Below are 24,290 nucleotides of genomic sequence, written 5' to 3' on the forward strand. Positions count from 1 at the left end.
TGGATTTTTTAAAATTTTTTTCTTGGGTCCTTTAAGAGGCGTGGATTTTTTAAACATTTTCTAAAAATTGTTTCTTGGGTCCTTTATAAGGCGTCGATTTTTTAAAAATTGTTTCTTGGGTCCTTTATGAGGCGTGGATTTTTTAAAAATTGTTTCTTGGGTCCTTTATTAGGCGTGGATTTTTTAAAAAGTGTTTCTTGGGTCCTTTATTAGGCGTGGATTTTTTAAAAATTGTTTCTTGGGTCCTTTATGAGGCGTAGATTTTTAAAAAAATTGTTTCTTTGGTCCTTTATGAGGCGTGGATTTTTTAAAAATTGTTTCTTGGGTCCTTTATGAGGCGTGGATTTTTTAAAAAAAAATTTTCTTGGGTCCTTTATGAGGCGTGGATTTTTTAAAAATTGTTTCTTGGGTCCTTTAAGAGGCGTGGATTTTTTAAAAATTTTTTCTTGGGTCCTTTAAGAAACGTGGATTTTTTAAAAATTTTTTCTTGGGTCCTTTAAGAGGCGTGGATTTTTTAAAAAATTTTTCCTGGGTCTTTTAAGAGGCATGGATTTTTTAAAAATTGTTTCTTGGGTCCTTTATGAGGCGTGGATTTTTTAAAAATTGTTTCTTGGGTCCTTTATGAGGCGTAGATTTTTAAAAAATTGTTTCTTGGGTCCTTTATGAGGCGTGGATTTTTTAAAAATTGTTTCTTGGGTCCTTTATGAGGCGTGGATTTTTTAAAAAAAAATTTTCTTGGGTCCTTTATGAGGCGTGGATTTTTTAAAAATTTTTCTTGGGTCCTTTATGAGGCGTGGATTTTTTAAAAATTGTTTCTTGGGTCCTTTAAGAGGCGTGGATTTTTTAAAAATTGTTTCTTGGGTCCTTTAAGAGGCGTGGATTTTTTAAAAATTTTTTCTTGGGTCCTTTATGAGGCGTGGATTTTTTAAAAATTTTTTCTTGGGTCCTTTATGAGGCGTGGATTTTTTTAAAATTGTTTCTTGGGTCCTTTATGAGGCGTGGATTTTTTTAAAAATTGTTTCTTGGGTCCTTTATTAGGCGTGGATTTTTTAAAAAGTGTTTCTTGGGTCCTTTATGAGGCGTGGATTTTTTAAAAATTGTTTCTTGGGTCCTTTATAAGGCGTAGATTTTTAAAAAATTGTTTCTTGGGTCCTTTATGAGGCGTGGATTTTTTAAAAATTGTTTCTTGGGTCCTTTATGAGGCGTGGATTTTTTAAAAAAAAATTTTCTTGGGTCCTTTATGAGGCGTGGATTTTTTAAAAATTGTTTCTTGGGTCCTTTAAGAGGCGTGGATTTTTTAAAAATTTTTTCTTGGGTCCTTTAAGAGGCGTGGATTTTTTAAAAATTTTTTCTTGGGTCCTTTAAGAGGCGTGGATTTTTTAAAAATTTTTTCTTGGGTCCTTTAAGAGGCATAGATTTTTTAAAAATATTTTTAATATTAAAATATTTTTTGACGCTCATTGACAGGCGTTAGTGGATTTTTTTACAAAATTATTTTTCTGGAATTCTTCAAAAGGCATGGATTTTTAAAAAAAAAATATTTTTTTGAAATGTTTCAACAAATATTTTTCTGAGGAAAAATATTTATAGGTGGAATTCAAAAAAATTTGAGTTTCTTTGATAAAGATTATTTATTTTTGGACTCAAAAAATCCACACCTCCTGTAGAATGTTTTTTTTTGGTTCTATCACTTCTCTAAGCATGGACTCTAAAGGGTCTCTTTTCAGATGACATTAAGCATACAATTTAAAGGTATCTTCTCGAAGGACTATCACACTTTTAAACAAGAATTTTTTTTAAAGGATAACCAGACCTCTAAACTAAGATTTTTAAAGACTGATTTCCGAAGACTATCGAACTTCCAAACTTGATTAATTAAAGACCACTTTTCAAAGCGTGGGCTTCGAAGAGGGGCTATTTAAGGATCACCAGAACTCAAAGTTTAGGTTAAAAAAAGATTTTCCAATTTTTTCAAAGCATCCTTGACCTCTAAGTGTGAGTTTGTGAAATGTTGCTTTTCGAAAGGCTATAAGATCGTTAGGCGAGGATTTTTAAATTTTGCTTTTCGAAGGACAATCAGACCTCTAAATGCGATTTATTAAAGGCTGCTTTTAAAAAATTTGGGTTTTTGAAGAATTGTTTTCAATCGCTGCACGCGATTTTGAAGCCTGTTTTTCGATGTTTTTTCGACTATCAGACCTCTAAGCGAGAATTTTCAAAGGCTGATTTTCGAAGGATTGTCAGCGCTGAATGGGGATTTATAAAGGTCGTTTTTCAAAAGACTATCAGACCTTAAAGAGTTAATTATTTAACGCTTCTCTTCAAAGGACTTTCAGCCCTCTAATTGGGGATTTTTTAAGCATAAAATTTAAAGGCATCTTCCCAAAGAAATATCTCAGCTCTGAACAAGAATTATTAAAGGATAATCAGACCTCTAAGCTAGGATTTTGAAAGACGGATTTCCGAAGACTATCGGACCTCTAAACTTGATTAATTAAAGGGGCTCTTTAAAGATCACCAGAACTCAAAGTTTGGGTCAATAAAAGATTTTTCAATTTTTTCAAAGGATCCTTGACCTCAAAGTGTGAATTTGTGAAATGTTGCTTTTCGATAGACTATTAGATCGTTAGGCGGAGATTTTTAAATTTTGATTTTTGAAGCACAATCAGACATCTAAGCGGGGATTATTAAAAACTGCTTAAAAAAAAATTATCAGATCACTAAGAGTGGGTTTTTGAAGGATGGTTTCAAGAGATTGCTAAATTGCTGAACACGATTTTGAAGTCTGTTTTTCGATGGACTATCAGACCTCTAAGGCATATAAAAGCGAGCCTTCTAATGGTTCCCGTAGAAGGGGAAGGCCACGAATTAGATGGAAAGACCAAGTAGAAAACAACATCTTGGAACGTGATCTTCCAAATTGGTGGATTTGCGCACAAGACCGACGCGCTTGGAAATCTTTTTTAAGCTCGGCTTATGGAACAACCGTTCTGTAACATGCCAACTAAGTAAGTATCAGACCTCTAAGAATTTTCAAAGGCTGATTTTCGAAGGAATGTCAGACCTCTAAATGGGAATTTATGAAGGTCACGTTTCAAAAGAACTATCCGACTTTTAAGAATACATTTTAAGACTTTCTTCGTCGAAGGCCTTAGAGCCCTCTAATCGGGAATTTTTAATGCTTTTTTAAAGGGTTATCAGACCTTTAAGATGACTTTTTTAATTTCCTATAAAACAAAAGACTTAAGCAACGAACTTGAAGAGTTTTCTTTGCTTCTAAAATATTTCGGCAGTCTTGGACCCAATTATGAAAAATACTCCCAAAATTAACAAAAGTAGCACCTCCCTTCCGCCCCAAAATGAGTCAATAAACTTAGTCTGGAAATCAAAGTTCGCTTAACATTTAGTTTTGTTGTTGTAAATTTTTAATTGCCTGTTTACACCCCTACTTAGCTTTTGTTACTCCATGTTGTTGTTGTTATTTTTCATTTAGCCGTTTTGTATGTTTTTCTAGGCATCAGTGAGGCAGACAAACACACCGACAGACACACCTAGATTGTCACAGTCAACTGTCTATTGTTGTTATTTTTCATTTCATTTTAAATGATTTGTATTTTGAGTTGTTGTTGTAGACGGTTTTTTTGCACTTGTTAGCCAGCCATGGTCCAGTGCATTTGTTGTGCGCAGTGAAGCGTTGGCCATAAAGTGTTTTGTTTTTCTAAGTTTTTACATGAAATGGGTGGCCGTAAGAGGTTGGTTCTTCCAAATGAGCAACTAAAAGCCAACAAATGAAAAAATCTGATTTTTAATCGGTAGGCCGAAACATGGAATGCCCTAATGAAAAATAGGCACTTCATGAGTCATATTTGAGTGGCGTAGGGTGTTTAAGCAGGGTCGCTTTGATAAGGCAATACTTAGGTTGGAATACCCCATCACAACTGAGTGTTGTAGGGTATTCAACGCCAATAAGACAATTTTAAGCTTCGAACTCCCCTCCCTGATTTTGCTCGAACTCCATCAAATAAGCATATGCACTTGTTGTGCGCTTTTGTGTTTGCCTGTATTTGTGTGCGTTTTTTTCGATGCGCTGGCTCTTTGGGCCCCATCACAGCAAATGAATTCGTATTGAATTTTAAAATATTTGGAAATTTCATGGCAATGATAGGTGGATGGATGGATTGCTGAATGGATGCATGGATAGATAGGTAAATAAGTTTGCATTTCTGGTATGTTGTTTTGTGCTATGGTTCATTGGATTGATTGTTTTTGTTATTGCTGTTGTTGTTTGACTGATTTTATTATTTGTGATGTGTTTGGCATGTGAAATGTTTTGACGTCGTATGCGTTTGACTGTGTTGTCGTCGCTGGTTTGGCAGTTTGTCTGGCCTGGCCAGCCATTGGAATTTTTCCTTGGCCAGAAACAATTTACATAAAATTGGTCTCCACTCTCAAATGAGCAGGGAGAAAGGGGACTCGTTACACGACAACAACATTAATGACAATTTGCTCGTTTACAAGCAACTTGGTTTACGGGTATTTTCTTACTTCGATTTGTCGCGTCTTGGCCAAATATAAATAATTTTCGTTTTTGGTCATGTCACAAAATGTGCGAGTGTGTGTTTGTCTTTGAGAGAGAAATGTTGGAGGAGGCCCAATATGCTTTTTTTGAAATTTTAAATTTCATCTCACGAAAATTTGTTCAAATTTTTCAATTTCACTTTCGTTTTTTATGTCAGGTTTTTTTTTTAATTTTCGTTACCGATGGCCATTGGCCTCTCTACGCCAAGAATGTGCATTTCTTTTCTGTTAGTTTTTTTGTTTTTATTCAAACAAAAGTTATTGATGAAAATAAAAGTTATTGGTGAGTAATTTCAATACCTTTGGGCAGGTTACTGATTATTTTCGTGGTTTCGGTAATTACCAGAATAGTGATGGGTGGTTGGGTAGTTTGATTGTAGGATGGCGTGTCAAGGTAGCTTTCGATTTTTAATGTCGATTTTTCGGATGAAAAATTATTTGGATTTAAACATTGATTCCAATATTTATAGAGTTTCAGAGTAGGCTATGAATTAGAAGTAAACCGATCTCTGTACGAGTAGACATTTGGCTCCAGGTTTGACATTTTTAGATTTTAGAAGCTTAATTTCCTCCCCGAATTTGCAGATGTCAAGCAGTGAATCCTCTGAGTGTTTTCCACTTTCTTCAAAAATAATCAATTCTAAAAGAGGCCAATAAAGCTAGTCAATCTTCACTAACTGAAAGGATAACTATAAAGCTTCGCAATAGAAGGACTTCAGTAGGTCTTTTATCTATGTAAGCCCATTAGAATAGTAGCTCTTTAGGAAATCTTTTACAGAAATAGGGGTTCGTAGTTTGTCTTCCAAAGCTACATAATTCCCAGATGGTTCTTTATTGATCGGAGGTCTATACTAGAATACGGATATTCTGGACTTCTTCCATAAAGATTTTCTATAGATTGGAGCTGTACTGGGAGTTGATCTGGAGTAGTTATTCTAGTGTTGGTGCTTTTCAAGAGATATTCAATGGAAATATGACAATATCGAGAGGTCTTTATTAGATATTTAATATATTTAAAAAGGCTTTTGGAAATGACCTTTTAAGAGGTCAAATGACATTTCAGAAATATGGAATTTTCCATAAAGGATTCCTTTAGGGGACCTTTATAAATATAATTTTTTCATGATAAGTTGCATTTTTTGAGATATTCTTCACCAGATACTACATAGAAATATGACAATAGTCATTTAAATATTGAAAATCTTGAGGGCTTTTAGAAGAAAAAGTTCAGTGGATGTTCCAAAGATACATAACATTCAGAAGTTCTTCCCTCAGATGGTCTTCTACAAATGGGAACTCCATTCCGGACTTATTCCATTAAGATGTTATTTAGGATATATTTTATAAATAGAAGATAGAAGAACAGTATAGACAAGAGTATGTCTGAAGATCGTTTATAGATGGAAGCTTTACAGGGAATTAATCTTGGACCTGATTGTAGATATTTCATAGATAATAATGGTGAATTTAATCACTTAAGGTACTCTAATATTCCCAGAGGTTTCTCAAATTGTGTTGTCTCAATAAAAGACCTCTGTAAAATCTCAAAAAATAGTTACAAGGAGGTCTTCTATCATCAGAAGGTCTTCTGGAGTTGATAAGGATATATTTCATCTACAGAAGGCCTAAAGCAAGGCTTCATGTGACTCTTCTACCCGCAGAATTAGGCTTCTTTTCTTCTATCTAGAGAAGACTTCAAATTGGTGTTGAGCAATTCTCAATTCACATGTCCCAATAAGGCTCCCTATTTTTTGGAAGGTCTTTCTTATGTCTACACAATGAGCTGGAAATGTTTCCGGGGGAATTAGTCCATTAAATAGTTCAAAATTTATTCTGACCTCTTCAGGATATATTCATTCTATTGAAGGCCTCAAGGAGGCCGTCGAACTTTCTATTTTCAGAATTATCTACTATCTAGTGAAAGCTTTAAATTGGTGCTAAGAAATCAGTAATCTACAGAAGGTCTCAATGAGGTCCCATATTCTTAGGAATGATTTTCTTAAGCTTACAATAAGAAATCGGCAATCTACAGAAGGTCTCAATGAGGTCCCCTATTCTTAGGAATGATTTTCTTATGCTTACGAAATGAACTGGAGATGATTTCAAAGAGATTTTATAGAATATAATGGCGAATTAAATCCCTTCAGATACTGTTCTAATCTCAGATGTCCCTTAAATGATGTAGTGTCAATATAAGACCTCTTCAGAGTCATATATCTGTTGAAAATCTCAAAAAAAAATAAATAAATAAAAATAATAATATTTACAAAAGACCTCAGGCAGGTATTAAATCTTCGGAAGGCCTCATGAATGAACTTTAGCAAAACCTCGCAACAATCTTTTGTCTATAGAAGACCTCCATGAAGTCATGCAGAATTAGACCTCCAAATATAGAAGGTCTCTAAATTGTATTTATTAGTTCTCAATCAACTGAATGAGATGAGATCCTCTATCCTTAAAAGGTCATATGGAGGTATTATTTTTAAAGAAGGCATAAAAGTCTTTTATATATTTTTTGGGAGTCTTCAAGAGATTTTATAGTAGAACTTTAGGAGATTTTAATGTTCAATTAGGGGTCGGTTTAATACCTAGAGATAGAGACATTTCAATATGTTTTAATCAGACATGGAAGGCATTCAATAATTCTCCAACAGCCTCAAGATGTTTATGAGGTCTTTCCTAGATAGAGGTTGATTGTGTGGATATTTCCTAAATACAGATAAAATTCAAAGCATTTGTTTCGGTTGCCAACATTTTAAATATTGGGAAACTTACATCGATTTTGGAGCCAATATTTCGTTCGGCGTTGTAACACTTACCTAGAAAGAAAAAAAAGAAAAATTAATATTTTTAAATATTCCGTCGACCTAAATATTTATTTTCTATTTTTATAAATTAAAAAAAAATACATTTTTATAATAATACAATTATTTATTTTAATAAAAAAGATATTTGTCTCTTAAAAAAGAAATTAAAAAAGGCAGTTTTTCTGACAATTTAGAGACGATAGGAATTTTTACAAAACCCCGCTATTTGTTTAAAAATTTACAACATTAGAATAACAAAAGAAATACAATTTTATCAATAAAATTCTTAACAAAAAAATGTATTTATGTATTTAGTTTTCAATAAAGCCGTTAAAATAATTAATTAAAATTAAATCAAAACCCAATAACCTCAAAATTATTCTTAAAACACTAAATTAAACACAAAAAACAAGAGATAACCCCACTAAGAAACTTTGAAACTCATAAAAGCCAAAACAAACCCAACAACAACAAATAGCTATCTATTGGAATTGATGTCAAAGAGATTTAACCGCAGACGACAACATTGAAAATTAGGTGAAAGTATATTCAGTATTCAAATGACATACAGCAGCGACAGAGGAGACAAGACAAGGTAGATTTGATGATTTTTGGAATACATTTCCAATATGGGGAGATGGAGAAAAACTGAGAGAAGAGAAATGATGTGTTGCTACAAATTCCAAAATATGTAAATTATTTTTTGTTTGGGTTTCGAATCCAATATTTGACTGCAGATGTTGGTTATGTATTTCTTTTTAGAATATCCAATTTGAAATTAAGTGGGGTTACACACGCACCCATAAAGACAAAATGAAAAGAAAACTTGTTAATTTTTATTATTGTTTCATGTTTGGGAATAAAGACAGAAATTGGAGAAAAAATTCTGAATTAAATTAAAAAAAATGAAAACAAAGAAAAAAAACAAAATTTACAACTCCAATGATAATGAGATACCCACCAAGGTGCATATGTACCCTGGTGGATACCTGAGTGTATGTGGGTTCCCACCAAACACACACACACACACACATTAAAAAGAAAGTGATAAACACTACAGTGTGTCGTCTTTTGGGTTTAGTTCTGGTCAGTTCTATGCTGAGTTGTCATTGTCATTAAAAACCGAAACTATGCAAGAGGTCATTCCCCACTCCCATATATTATTTGACCCGTGTGTGTGTATGAGTTTGCGCATGCGTGTGTCTAAGCATTGTAACAACCTGCTGCCAAAATCCGGGTCAAGTATGAGAGTGCCAGTAACAGCGCTTTTGAAATAGTTTTGTTTTTCTGAAGAAAAAAAATTATAGTTATTAGCTTCCATTGACCTTGTTTAAAAGTATTTTTTCTATTTTATTTATCTTTTAGCTTAACAAAGAAAAAAAATCTGACTTGAAGGTATCAATTTCCGCCTGTTTAGAATTGATTTTGAAAACTATGTTGTAGACTATCGGAAATTATAGAGATTAGCATTAATATGTGGCTGTAAGATATTTTTTGTTTTTAGTCTACTAATCAGTTGCGTGTTTCGTTTTTTCTTGTTTTGGTGCCGGCAGTACATTCCAATGAAAACAAAAGACTTAAGACACAAACACTTTTCTTTTCGTTATTTTACTTTTGATATAATGGAGGAAGCTTGAAAGTACTGTAGGGGCATTTTAAAGGTAAACGAATTGAATCTCTTCAAATATTTGTCTATGTTTAGAGGACCCTCAAATTTATTTTCTAAAGATATTTTAGAAGATCTGATCTATATAGGAGGTCTCTAAATGGCCTACCATTTATAGAAAGCCCCAAAAATATATTCTAAAGTCTCAATGTCTCTAAGGGGTCCTTTATCGATATTTAGAATCTCAAGAGGAACTTATTTTATAGAAAGCTCATATGATTTTTTTTATGTAGGAGGTCTCTAGGGGCCCTTTTCCTTATGGAAGACCTCATCTGTCTACACAAGACCACACGAAAAAAAAAGACTTAGGACACAAAAACTTTTATTTTCATTATTTTACTTTAGACATAATCGAGGGGTACTTGAGGTGATTGTAGGGAATTTTAATGGAACATTTAGAGGTTCATCAAAGGAGGTTTGAAGGAAGGAGTTTGCTTCCATATAAGACCTCTTCTAGTGACAAAATATTGTTTGCTCTCTATAAGGTGTTATATTAAAAACCTCGAGGACACCTACTATTAATAGAAAGTTCTAAGCTGATTTTCTAGCTATACAGAACCTCGAATAACTCCTATATTTACAAAAGGTCAAGAAGATCTTCAACTTTTAAAATTTTAAAGATTTTTTTTATATAAACGGCCTCCAGAGGAATTTTTACATAACAAATATCTATCCAAGACACTCACACTTTTCTTTTAATTGTTTTTTGGACGACCCACGTGGTCTTCTATAGGCATACTAGGCCGTGACATAAATACATAATTGGGCATTTCTAACCTCAGTATACATTCGAGATGGAGAAAAAAAATGCTGTTCTCTTTATACCCTGCCCAACATGACAATCGCTCACAAATTGGCTTGAACCGATTGGGGCAACGAAATTAAAAAAAGAAACGATCGTCGTGCTTTATAAGATTGGCATAGGGGGCGAATCATGGATCTATGCTTAAGTACTGGAAAAGAAAACATACACCAGCTGTGAGGGTCTTCGACGTCGAACCAAATCCAACAGAAGTTGTTCATGCCCAGAAGTGCCTCGAAAAGTCACAATATAGAATAGCATCCAGAGGCTCTTTACATACGGATGACATTTAAGAGATCCTCATATGGGATCTTCACGGAAGTTTTCTCTCTACAGAAGTCATCTCCTCAGCGGCCCACAAGGGTCTTCTATATATAAAAGACCCTTGTTTATTTAAATAGAAGACCTCAAGGGGTGTTCTATACATAGAAGACCGCAAGGAAGTTTTCTCTCTACAGAAGTCCTTTTCTCAGCGGCCCACAAGGGTATTCTATACATAGAAAACCTATATACATAGAAGACCTCAAGGGGTGTTCTATACATAGAAGACCGCAAGGGCGTTTCTGTACTTAGAAGACCTCAAGGGGTATTCTATACATAGAAGACCTCAAGGGGTCTTTTATATATAGAAGACCTCAAGGGGTCTTCTATACATAGAAGACCTCAAAGGGTCTTCTGTAAATAGAAGACCTCAAGAGGTCTTCTATAGATAGAATACCTCAAGAGGGGTCTTCTATAGATAGAAGACCTCAAGAGGGGTCTTCTATAGATAGTAGACCTCAAGGGGTCTTCTATACATAGAACACCTCAAGGGGTCATCTATACATAGAAGACCTTAAGGGGTCTTCTATACATAGAAGACCTTAAGGGGTCTTCTATACATAGAAGACCTTAAGGGGTCTTCTATACATAGAATACCTTAAGGGGTCTTCTATACATAGAATACCTTAAGGGGTCTTCTATACAAAGAATTCATCAAGGGTTCTTCTATATATATAAAACCTCAAAGTGTCTTCTATTAGTAAAATACCTCAAAGTTATTTTACCTATAGACAATCACAGATCACGACTGCAAGGGATGTTCTGTTCAAAGAAGACCCATGAGATCCACCACAGAAGACCTCAAGGGGTTTTATACCATTCTATCCTTAGAATTTCTTCAATAAATATTATCTGTTTAGAAGACCTCAATTGGTTTTTATACTTAGAAAGCCCTAAGAGTTATCCTATCTATACAAGACCCTCAAGGACTATAATCTATAGAAGGTAAACTTCGTGAACTTAGGAAAAAATCCATTAGGTATTATATAGACAGAAGCTATATAATACCTAATGGGGAATTTTCCTCCAGGTGTCTTGTGGCCTTTTTTAAATATTTTTTTATTCTTTGGTTTTTCAATTTGCAAAGAAATTCTCACTCAGAAGCAACTTCATTTCCAGAATTTTCAATTAAAAACATCAACTTCGAATCTAACTGGAAAACTTTACCAAATTCTTGTGGAGTCATTGAGCAAAACATGACTATAAATAAAAAAACCAACAACATCATCATTGATTGAAGCAACAGCCAACAACAATGATTGCCTCTAGCTGCAATACCACCGCCATCATCATCATCTCCACGACCACCATCATCATCCTCCAACATTGTAACTGTAGATACGGTGATTTAAAAATTGCCGCAATCATAAAATGTCAAATTTGTTTACTTCTTTATGGCATCAATTGTAATAATAATCATTTTGGTACAGCGGTTCAATTTATACAGTCCAATAATTCTGGAAAAATGACAAGCGGATCAGCACCAGCCCCCCAGCACTTGAAAATAGCGGATGACACTTGAAACCAGCGCATAGAATGTAACACACTTTTTTGAATGCCGGCAGAAAATGAGAACTCCTCTGAACAACTCGTTGCCTTGTTTTTCTTAAATTTCCATATGGGGGCTTTTCAAGAAAAACCCCATCAAACTCCTTGGAAAAACTTGTTGGCAAACAAATTGAATTGGAATTCTGTGGAAATTCTGATAACACACTTTGTGAAGTCACTTCTACTCCACAAGCTTTGATGAAAAAATATGTAGTTAACTCTTTTTTGTTCTGGCCCCATTAATTAGAATAACAGGTCTGTGGCAAGCGAGCAAATTCGAGCTGTCATTCAACATTGAACTTTGCCGCCGCCACCACCACCATCATCATCATCATCAACATCGAGAACAACTGTAATTTTCTTTGCCTAACACACTAACTGAATGACCCAAATTTCAAAGCACACACATTTGAAATTGATTACATACTGACAATAACAGCAACAACATATATTCATTCAATAAGGCATCCTAACTGGGTTTCCTCAAACACCATACATCCTCCTCCCCACCAGATTTCTTCTCTTACTCCTGGCCAACATTCTAAGCAACCTAACACCGTGTTTTTTTTTTTGCTCCCAGTCTTGTTATAGTGTTGAGGTGATTTCCTAGGAAATTCAGGTGTTTTAAAATGTGTTCGCACAATCACACACACACTAACACATGGGAACTTGTTCTAACGGATAACCAGAAATCGAATCAAATGAACGGCACATTAATCGAAGGTGGGAAATAACGTGTTGTTTAGTTATGTTTTATTGGCAGAGGTGTTGTTTAAATCATTCATCAAAGTCGAAAACGAAAGACTTAAGCAACAAGCTTTTTTTTTAATAATTACACATTTTTCGAAAAAAGTTTATCACCTTGGGATATTTTATGGATAGAAGTTATTCAGTTGATCGAAGACCTTGAGACCTATAGTTATTCTATGGACAGAACACCCTATGAGAAGACTTGATAGGGTGTTCAGTCTGTCTGGATAAAATAACCGCATAGACTTCTTAAAGAAGTAGATTCCATGAGGTCTTCTATATACACTATGAAAAAACACTATGAAGTCTTCTATATACAAAAATTCCCATAAGATTCTTTATATACAGAGGATCCTTCACGAGATTTTCTGAAGTCAAAATACTTTATCATAAAGTTTTCTATAGATAGTAGGCGCCATAAGGACTTCCATTGATCCCAGGAGAATCCCACGAGATCTTCTTTAGGCTGAAGATCCCTAAAGACAGAAGATACCATGAGATATTCAATACCCAGAAGACCCCCTCGATATCTCTTGATTTAAAAAAATTCTCAGTAACTGAAAATTACGTTTTCCAATAGGAAAAATATTCTTTTTCCAATAGGAAACAAAACACAGTAATTGAGAATGCCTTTTTCTATAGGAAAAAATCTCAGTGACTGAGAATGAATTTTTTCTATAGAAAAAAAATTCATATAGGAGAAATGTTCTCTGAGACTGAGAGAATGACTTTTTCCTATAGGAAAAAATTCTCAGCGGCTGAGAATGACTTTTTCCTATAGGAAAAAAATTCTCAGCGGCTGAGAATGACTTTTTCCTATAGGAAAAAAATTCTCAGCGGCTGAGAATGACTTTTTCCTATAGGAAAAAAATTCTCAGCGGCTGAGAATGACTTTTTCCTATAGGAAAAAAATTCTCAGCGGCTGAGAATGACTTTTTCCTATAGGAAAAAAATTCTCAGCGGCTGAGAATGACTTTTTCCTATAGGAAAAAAATTCTCAGCGGCTGAGAATGACTTTTTCCTATAGGGAAAAAATTCTCAGCGGCTGAGAATGACTTTTTCCTATAGGAATAACATTCTCTGTGACTGAGAATGACTTTTCCTATAGAAAAAAATTATCTGTGACTGAGAATGATTTTTTCCTATAGGAAAAATATCAGTGACTAAGAATGACTTTTTTCCAATAGGAAAAAAATTCTCAGTTTTAGAGAATGGCAATCTATTATAAGAAAAAGTATCAGTCGTTGAGAATGACTTTTTCCTATAGGAAAGACATTCTCAGTGACTGAGAAGGACTTTTTCCTATAGAAAAAAACTCAGAAAATGAGAATGACGTTTTCCTATAGGAAAAAAATTCTTAGGAAATGAGAATGACTTTTTCCTATAGGAAAAAATTCTTAATGACTGAGAATGACTTTTTCTTATAGGAAAACAATTCTCAGTGTCTTATAATGACTTTTTCCCATAGGAAAAAAATTCTCAGTAAATGAGAATGACTTTTTTATAACAAAACAAATTCTCAGACAATGACTTTTTCCTATAGGAAAAATATTCTCAGTGACTGATAATGACTTTTTCCTATGGGAGAAAAATTTTCTGTGACTGAGAATAACTTTTTCCTATAGGACAAAAAAAATCTCAGTCACTGAGAATGACTTTTTCCTATAAGAAAAAATCTCTGTGATTGAAAATGATATTTTCCAATAGGAAAACAATTCTCAATACCTAAGAATGGTTTTTTCCAAATAGAAGAAAATTCTCTGTAACTGAAAATGACTTTTTCCAATAGGAAAAAAATTCTCAGTGACTGAGAAGTACTATTTCTTATAGTGACTGAGGCTGACTTTTTCTTATTCGAAAAAAATTCTCAATGACTAAGAATGACTTTTTCCTATAGGAAAAAAATTCTCAATGACTGAGAATGACATTTTCCAATAGGAAACAAATCTCAGTAATTGAGAAAGATTTTTTCCCATAGGAAAACAATTCCCATTGACTACGAATGACTTTTTCTTTCTTTTCCAATATGAAAAAAATCGTAGTGACTGAGAATGATTTTTTCCTATAGGAAAAAAATTCTCAGTGACTGAGAATGACTTTTCCTATAGGAAAAAAATCTCAGTGACTGAGAATGACTTCTTCCTATAGGAAATAAATTCTCAGCAAATGAGAAGGACTTTCTCCTATAGGAAAAATCATTAACTGAGAAGGACTTTTTCCTATAGGAATGACTTTTTCCGAAATGAAAAAATCTCACTGGGTGGGAATGACTTTTTCCTGTTGGAAAAAAATCTCTCAATGACTGGAAATGATTATTTTCAATAGGAAAAAAAATCTTAGTGAATGAGAAATCCTTGTTCTATAAAAAAAAATTGTCGCTAAGAACCAAATTTTCCAATAAGAAAACATTTTCAGTAACTGAGAATGACTTTTTCCTATAGGGAACAACATTCTCAATGCCATTTTCTTATTGGAAAAAACAGGTTATTACTGTTTTTTTTTTAAATTCTCTAGCAAATTAAAAAGGCGTGGTTTTTTAAAGAATCATCAGAGGCTATAGGCGTGGTTTTTTAAAGAATCATCAGAGGCTATAGGCGTGGTTTTTTAAAGAATCATCAGAGGCTATAGGCGTGGTTTTTTAAAGAATCATCAGAGGCTATAGGCGTGGTTTTTTAAAGAATCATCAGAGGCTATAGGCGTGGTTTTTTAAAGAATCATCAGAGGCTATAGGCGTGGTTTTTTAAAGAATCATCAGAGGTTATAGGCGTGGTTTTTTAAAGAATCATCAGAGGCTATAGGCGTGGTTTTTTAAAGAATCATCAGAGGCTATAGGCGTGGTTTTTTAAAGAATCATCAGAGGCTATAGGCGTGGTTTTTTAAAGAATCATCAGAGGCTATAGGCGTGGTTTTTTAAAGAATCATCAGAGGCTATAGGCGTGGTTTTTTAAAGAATCATCAGAGGCTATAGGCGTGGTTTTTTAAAGAATCATCAGAGGCTATAGGCGTGGTTTTTTAAAGAATCATCAGAGGCTATAGGCGTGGTTTTTTAAAGAATCATCAGAGGCTATAGGCGTGGTTTTTTAAAGAATCATCAGAGGCTATAGGCGTGGTTTTTTAAAGAATCATCAGAGGCTATAGGCGTGGTTTTTTAAAGAATCATCAGAGGCTATAGGCGTGGTTTTTTAAAGAATCATCAGAGGCTATAGGCGTGGTTTTTTAAAGAATCATCAGAGGCTATAGGCGTGGTTTTTTAAAGAATCATCAGAGGCTATAGGCGTGTTTTTTTAAAGAATCATCAGAGGCTATAGGCGTGGTTTTTTAAAGAATCATCAGAGGCTATAGGCGTGGTTTTTTAAAGAATCATCAGAGGCTATAGGCGTGGTTTTTTAAAGAATCATCAGAGGCTATAGGCGTGGTTTTTTAAAGAATCATCAGAGGCTATAGGCGTGGTTTTTTAAAGAATCATCAGAGGCTATAGGCGTGGTTTTTTAAAGAATCATCAGAGGCTATAGGCGTGGTTTTTTTAAAGAATCATCAGAGGCTATAGGCGTGGTTTTTTAAAGAATCATCAGAGGCTATAGGCGTGGTTTTTTAAAGAATCATCAGAGGCTATAGGCGTGGTTTTTTGGTTTTTTAAAGAATCATCAGAGGCTATAGGCGTGGTTTTTTAAAGAATCATCAGAGGCTATAGGCGTGGTTTTTTAAAGAATCATCAGAGGCTATAGGCGTGGTTTTTTAAAGAATCATCAGAGGCTATAGGCGTGGTTTTTTAAAGAATCATCAGAGGCTATAGGCGTGGTTTTTTAAAGAATCATCAGAGGCTATAGGCGTGGTTTTTTAAAGAATCATCAGAGGCTATAGGCGTGGTTTTTTAAAGAATCATCAGAGGCTATAGGCGTGGTTTTTTAAAGAATCATCAGAGGCTATAGGCGTGGTTTTTTAAAGAATCATCAGAATCATCAGAGGCTATAGGCGTGGTTTTTAAAGAATCATCAGAGGCTATAGGCGTGGTTTTTTAAAGAATCATCAGAGGCTATAGGCGTGGTTTTTTAAAGAATCATCAGAGGCTATAGTAATAAATTTATGAATATGAGTTATTTAAAAAGATTTGTTGAAACAAATTTTTTAGGCGTAGATTTTTCAAAAAAAAAAAAATACTTTTTAAAAAACATTTCCGACTGCCACATTTTTTGCTTGTTGAAAAGCCTGATTTTTTTTTAAATCTTAGGGTGTAAACCCAATTTCTTCGTCATCATAATTTCCTTTAATATTCCTGCTCCCAAAAATATTTTGTTCGCATGCCAATTAGACTTTTAAGCTAGAGACAATAAGTTGTGTGCCCAATAAATATTAAACTTTGTGTAATTATTGTTTTCTTTATTATTTCCTCCAGCAATTTAACTTCTAAGCAAAGTAATTATCTTTTGCGAAGCGTGTACTTTTAAGAATACACTCTCAGCAATTTTAAATAGCATAGAACAGAGTAAGTTGAAATGACTAACATTTTAATTCTTTTGTTTATAACTTTGTTGTTTGTGTGTGTGTGAGTGTTTTCTTAAGAACAATTCTTGTTGAAAGAATAATTATTTTATTATTTCATAAACCAAAAAAAAAAAAATTGCTTAAGAAAACAAATGAATGAATGAAACAAACTTGTTGACTCGTGGTGTTATTTACATATAGCATGAAGACATGACATTTAACAAGTATATGAAATATTTCAGACAGTGGAACAAAAAAAAAAAAAACGTTGGCTTAAAGAAATTGAAGACAGTAATAATTCTAAATTTATTTATATTTCAAAGTGGGTACAAATTCCAGACCTTAATCCATAATCCTTCTTAAAAAATATTTCTTAAAAGTTAACAGGTCCCACTGTAGATTAGTGTGAAAATTATGAACTTCTTTGAATGTCGCATATATATTTTTTTTTGGTTTTGTTTATTTGTTTTTATGTCTTTTGTCATTTTCAAATGCTAATTTCAGGTGGCAATTGGGTTAAGGAATTTCTTAGCTTCATGAACAATTCAGTTTTTTGTGTACAATTACGCTCATATATGGTGATTTTTGTATATCCTTCAACACACTGTGGTACAACATGGCCTCGCTACCGTAGTCGCTGCAGCTCAATGCGACAGACTATGTCGATGTCCGCGTATAAATTGTAAAGCTGGTGGAATGTGTCGATGTGTTTTTCGTGGATTTTTTCCAGGATTTGGCGCAGAGTGAAAATCTGGTAAATGGTGGATTTGCCAGGTCTGAAGCGACATTGGTATGGTCCAATAATGTAATTGACCATTGGCTTCAGTCGTTCACACATCACACTGGATATCACTTTATATGCGATGGGAATGAGGCTTATTCCTCTATAGTTGGCACATATCGTCTTGTCTCAGTTTTTGTGCACGGGACACAGGATGCTGAGGTTCCAATCATTGGACATGCATTCCTCTAGCCAAATTGTACTAATCAGCTGGTGCATGCTCCTTACCAGCATCTGACCACCAGTCTTGAATAATTCGGCTGGTAACCCATCGGCTCCTGCTGCTTTATTGTTCTTGAGTCGATTAATTGCTTTTATGACCTCATCATGGCTAAGTGGTATGCACTCTATACCATCATCTCTTATTGGTTCTGGGGTATCCACTTCACTGCTATTATTTGATACCAGAAGTTTTTCAAAATGCTCCTTCCAGATCCTCAGCAGGAGGATGTGCCTGCACCAAAGCCTTCGGTTTGGTGTTTTACCCGTTGGTAAAATTTCGCCCAACTTCATTCAATGGTCCTGTAAAAGATTCTATAACCTTCACGTTTTTCATGTTTTTTCTGAAAACACGTTTCGGCCTCTCTCCTTTTCTCCCGATAATTCTCCATTACATTGTTTGCTACTGCCTACAGGATTTCCTATACGCCTGAAACTTTTTAAAAAAAATGTTTAAAAAAATCCACGCCTATGAAACTTTATTAAAAAAAATGTTTAAAAAAATCCACGCCTATGAAACTTCTTTAAAAAAATGTTTAAAAAAATCCACGCCTATGAAACTTCTTTAAAAAAATGTTTAAAAAAATCCACGCCTATGAAACTTCTTTAAAAAAATGTTTAAAAAAATCCACGCCTATGAAACTTTATTAAAAAAAATGGTTAAAAAAATCCACGCCTATGAAACTTCTTTAAAAAAAATTTTAAAAAATCCACGCCTATGAAACTTCTTTAAAAAAAATGTTTAAAAAATCCACCTTTGCCTATAAAACTTTTTAAAAAAAACTTTTTAAAAAAATAAAACTTCGTTTTAAAAAATCCACGCCTATGAAACTTCTATAGAAAAATGTTTTAAAAAATCCACGCCTATGAAACTTTTTAAAAAATCCACGCCTATAAAACTTCTTTAAAAAAAGTTTTAAAAAAATCCACGCCTATGAAACTTCTATAGAAAAATGTTTTAAAAAAATCCACGCCTATGAAACTTCTATAGAAAAATGTTTTAAAAAATCCACGCCGAAAGTAAAAAATCAACCTCATGTCTTTTTAAAAAAAGTTTTTAAAAAATGGAGCCTAAAAAATGTTTTCCCCGCCTTCCGATTTTTGCGTTTAAAAAAAGCAGAATTTTAATTAAAAAAATCCACGCCTATGAAACGTTTAAAAAATCCACGCCTATAAAACTTCTTTAAAAAAAGTTTTAAAAAATCCACGCCTATGAAACTTCTTAAAAAAAATTTTAAAAAAATCCACGCCTATGAAACTTCTTTAAGAAAAAAAGTTTAAAAAAATCCACGCCTATGAAACTTCTTTAAAAAAACGTGCGCACAAAAAATCCACGCCTATGAAACTTCAAATTTTCAAAAAAATGTCCTTAAAAAAAAAAAATCCACGCCTATGAAACTTCGTAAAAAAATTAGCGTGCTTTGGTTTAAAAAAATCTATTTTCTTAAAAAAAATGTTTAAAAAAATGTAGGTATGGGTTTTAAGAAAAAAAATCCACGCCTATGAAACATCTTTAAAAAATGTTTTAAAAAAATCCACGCCTATGAAACTTCTTTAAAAAATTGTTAAAAAAAATCCACGCCTAAGAGCCTACCAAGAGTCTAAAAAAATTGTTAAAAAAAATCCACGCCTATAAAACTTCTTTAAAAAATGTTTAAAAAATCCACGCCTATGGAACTTCTTTAGAAAACGTTTCGATCACGCTTTTTCAATTTATAAATTCTTGTCTTCAGTTTGTTTTCCATTCATTCTTCATTTTTCTTCACATCATAAAAATTAACGTTATATTTTCTGATTTTCTTTTTGTTGTTGTCTTGTCTCTATTTTTTTCTAAACTGTAAAGCGATAATCTAGTGTTTGATTTTGCTTTCATTTCCTTACCATTTGTTCTAATTTCATTAAATAAGACATGGCATGATTGTCAGCCAATTGTTTTAAAGATGTCTCCATGGCCAATAAAACTCACACGCACATAAACACACAAACACTTATACCCAAATTAAATTTATAAAAAAAAACACTACAACAATTTTTAGAATTTCATTTGTTATTGTTGTATTATGAAATTTATTGTTTGGCTGATCATTTCACTTGTTGTTATGCATGATGGCCATGGCAAACAAAAGACTTAAGACACAAACGTGAGCACACACAATAGATGAACTTTTTTTGTTGTGTGTGGCTTCCGTTGTTTAGAATTTTTTATTTATTTTTGACACTTTTATTTATTTAGAATAAAAATAACAGGAATTTCTTTGTTAGAATTTTTTTGCAAAACACTCTGATTTTTTTTTGTCGAAATAAACCACCGAAATCCCGCTTCCACGTTGCGTTACGTTCGAAAGTCGAAAACATTCTCACATTAGAATCTCCGTTTAGAAAGTAAGCAATCAATGGACCAAAAAACACAAAACGTTACAAAAATGCCAACAAACGAATTAGTTCAGGTGAGCAGAACTCAGCTGAGTTGAGCTGAGCTGTTTTGGCTCATCTCTTCTTAGATGGAATTATGCCAAATCAAGGCATCCCGTATAAAACATAACATCCAGGTTGGATGACTGGCTGGCTGGATGGTTGGACATCAGCCGCACCGCACCACCAAGTGCCAGAATTTTTTCTCCTCAAACGGTGATTATGGAAAAAATCTCCTCTACCTCCAGAAGGAGAGTAACTGAAAATCTGAAAGACTCGTGGCGAGTAAAGTAAGTAACTAAGTTTAGTCGTCTTCTTTTGGTGAGCGTTGATGTTTGTTGTTGTTGGATTTTCTAGTTCTTTGGCATTCTCTTGATTTGCTAACAACATCATTATGTGGCTCGGTGATTATCAAAGTGGGCTCTCGATGTTCTGTTCCAAATGAATGCCTGCTAGGTTGGCTGCTAGCCGTTCGCTGAGCCAACTAGAATGCTGTTGATATGCTTTGAGATATTTTAGACTTTCTTTCCTACGTTGGCAATCAAATCATGTGGAAAAAAATCTAGTCACACTAATAGTGTTGGCCGGACCAAGCGATCGATCGAACAAGCAACCAACCAATTGATCGATCTAGCGGCTAAAAGTGACGTTATAACAAAAAAAAAAAATGACAGATTGTTTGAAAGAGAGTTCTAGGCGGACATAACAAAGTAATTTGGTGATTTATTGACAAGGAAGGAAGTGGGAGTCATTAAATTACTTTTAGATTGTCATATAATGAAGAGTCGTGGATTTTTTAAATAATTTTTTGAAGCATCCAAAAGTGATGGAGGCGTGGATTTTTTAAATAATTTTTTGAAGCATCCAAAAGTGGGGTATAGGCGTGGATTTTTAAATAATTTTTTGAAGCATCCAAAAGTGGCAGAGGCGTGGATTTTTTGAAGCATCCAAAAGTGAAGAAGGCGTGGATTTTTTAAATCATTTTTTCAAGCATCCAAAAGTAGGCGTGGATTTTTTAAATCATTTTTTGAAGCATCCAAAAGTGATGGAGGCGTGGATTTTTTAAATCATTTTTTGAAGCATCCAAAAGTGATGGAGGCGTGGATTTTTTAAATCATTTTTTGAAGCATCCAAAAGTGATGGAGGCGTGGATTTTTTAAATAATTTTTTGAAGCATCCAAAAGTGATGGAGGCGTGGATTTTTAAATAATTTTTTGAAGCATCCAAAAGTGATGGAGGCGTGGATTTTTTAAATAATTTTTTGAAGCATCCAAAAGTGATGGAGGCGTGGATTTTTTAAATAATTTTTTGAAGCATCCAAAAGTGATGGAGGCGTGGATTTTTTAAATAATTTTTTGAAGCATCCAAAAGTGATGGAGGCGTGGATTTTTTAAATAATTTTTTGAAGCATCCAAAAGTGATGGAGGCGTGGATTTTTTAAATAATTTTTTGAAGCTTAAAATATTTTTAAATATTTTTTTTAATCTACGTTTGTATATTGTCTTTCAAAAATATGTTTTAACAATGCACTTATATAAATTGTTTTTTTTTAGAACAAAATCGTGCCTTATTTTTTGGTTTCATCTCATCAAAATTCTCTCTCACTCTCTGTACCCATAAAGTTTGTGTGTTAAGTCTTTTGTTTAAATACTTGCCTTAGGAAGAGTCTATCTCCATAATAGAAAAAACACCTTGGATGTCATAATTTATAAAAACATAATGTTTTAGGAAATCCCCTTTTTTCAAAATAAATGACATAAATTCCCAAAAGGAAAAAAGTAAAAAAAAGAAATACAACTCAAAAATTCTAAGTATTCTGCGGTGTTACATAACGGCATAGAAGAGCTCTTTTTTATTGTGAAATCATTTTCCACATCTCAGCAACTAAATTTTTCTCTCCTTTTTTATTTCTAATCTCTTTTGTGGTTAGCGATGAACTCTTTAAGATTATTTGTGCTGCTGGCCAACAATGACAAGGCAAGTTGGGCCCCACCTCTTTTTTTCCATGGCTGAAATCCCAAAATGGAATGAATGAAGTTATTAAAGGAACAGTGCATTTCTTAACGGACAAAGGCACTCCAAACAGCGTCAACGTTAGAAAAATGGGTTGGCTTTTTTTCTTTGTAATCGTTTGTTAAGATTTCTTAGGAAATAGAAAAATAAAAGAATAATAAAAAGAAACAACAAAGAGTGCAGCTCAGGAAGTTGAAATTGCACACTAAAGACTTGAAACACAAAAAAATCGAAAAGTCAGTTGAATAAATTTAATGAATGAATGAATTAAAATATGTTCAGTATTCAAAAACAGGGCGTTTACAGCAAATTTTCATAATGACATGGCGCCCTACAGCGTTGGAGATGGATACACACATTTAAAGTTTATCTAGTTCTCTAAATTTGACTTATTACATTTTTAGGCCTTTGGGTCTATTTCTAAAAAAGTGGGAAATATGGACTAATTTGAAATAGGATTTATAAAGCTTGAAAGCCCCCTTTCCCCTAACCTGTTATTATTTTTGCATATCGTAAAAAAAGCATTTTAACGGAAATTGCCTTGCATTTCTTTTTGTTCGTTTGGCTTACCAAGCCATTTCATGGCATAAATGAATTATGTAATAAACATAAAAGTGTTGTTGTTTTTTTTATTGCTTACTATCTTACACTCTCTTCTCACAATCAAAGTTTATGAAGCAGTTATTTTTTCTTTTTCTTCTTTATATCATTTAAGGTGTCGGATGTTTTTTGTTTTCCCCCCCTCGTTCAAGTTTGACTTGTTACAGAGCTCCGCCGTTTTTTTATTGGTCCCCCTTAAATGTTCAAATTTAACATAATTTTTTGTAATAATAAAAAAAGGGAACAACAACACCGACAAATTCGATGATAATTTTAATTAGAGCATAAAATCTTTTCTTGTACTTCTCATCGTTAAAAAATGATAGCGAGTGTGTGTGTGTGTCATAAATGGGGAATTTTTTTGATATGATATGGTATATCTTTTAGTGGCTCAGTGAAAGAAGAATATATATTTTTTAATGATTGGGAAATGTGTTTCATTTTCGCATAATTTTCACATTTATATTCGGAGTTTACAGCAGCGAGATAAGGGAGTAATTTGGGAAAAAATCAGGTGATATGTGGAATTGGTATAGTATTGGTATCTAAAAATAAAAAAATAAAAACAAAAAATTATGGACAAAAGGAGTTTAAATGCATCACGGTAACAGATCTATAGATCTGTTGGAAACAAACGCCATTCGGAATGAAAGGAAGACATTTCATAGACCTTCTATACACAGAAGATCCACTATAGAGCTTCTGTAGACAGAGAACCTTCTAAAGGCCTTTGGGATCTTTGAAGATCAGAGGTAGGGTGGATTTTAAAAATAATTTTTTAAAGCATCCCTCAAACTTTTTTTTTTCAATTTTTAAAGCAAAGTGGTGGAGGCGTGGATTTTTTAAATAATTTTTTGAAGCATCCAAATGTACTGGAGGCGTGAATTTTTTAAATAATTTTTTGAAGCATTCAAAAGTACTGGAGGCGTGGATTTTTTAAATAATTTTTTGAAGCATCCAAAAGTACTGGAGGCGTAGATTTTTTAAATAATTTTTTAAATCATTCAAAAGTGATGGAGGCGTGGATTTTTTAAATAATTTTTTTGAAGTACCTAAAAGTGCTGGAGGCGTCGATTTTTAAAATAATTTTTTTGAAGTATCTAAAAGTGATGGGGGCGCGGATTTTTTAAAAAAAATTTTTGAAGCATCTAAAAGTGGTGGAGGCGTGGATTTTTTAAAAAAAAATTTGAAGCATCTAAAGTGGTGGAGACGTGGATTTTTTAAAAAAAATTTTGAAGCATCCAAAAGTGATGGAGGCGTGGATTTTTTAAATAATTTTTTGAAGCATCCAAAAGTGGTGGAGGCGTGGAT

The 24,290-nt window shown here is 33.4% G+C and overlaps 1 protein-coding gene across 1 annotated transcript in view; it reads right to left on the reverse strand.

Annotated features, from left to right (window-relative positions):
* The window catches only part of LOC133325833 (rhophilin-2-A-like), a 79,809-nt gene extending 59,902 nt beyond the window's left edge, over positions 1 to 19,907 (reverse strand). Inside the window, exon 1 of the mRNA XM_061534553.1 lies at positions 19,836 to 19,907. Within this exon, the coding sequence (XP_061390537.1) occupies positions 19,836 to 19,904 (69 nt within the window). The 5' untranslated portion in view covers positions 19,905 to 19,907. The remainder of the gene's footprint in view (positions 1 to 19,835) is intronic.
* Between the last annotated feature and the right edge of the window lie 4,383 nt (positions 19,908 to 24,290).

The sequence above is a fragment of the Musca vetustissima genome, unplaced genomic scaffold, assembly GCF_032173495.1.
Source record: "Musca vetustissima isolate MV318-11 ecotype Yass unplaced genomic scaffold, APGP_CSIRO_Mvet_v1 utg8224, whole genome shotgun sequence".
In the NCBI taxonomy this organism is placed as follows: domain Eukaryota; kingdom Metazoa; phylum Arthropoda; class Insecta; order Diptera; family Muscidae; genus Musca; species Musca vetustissima.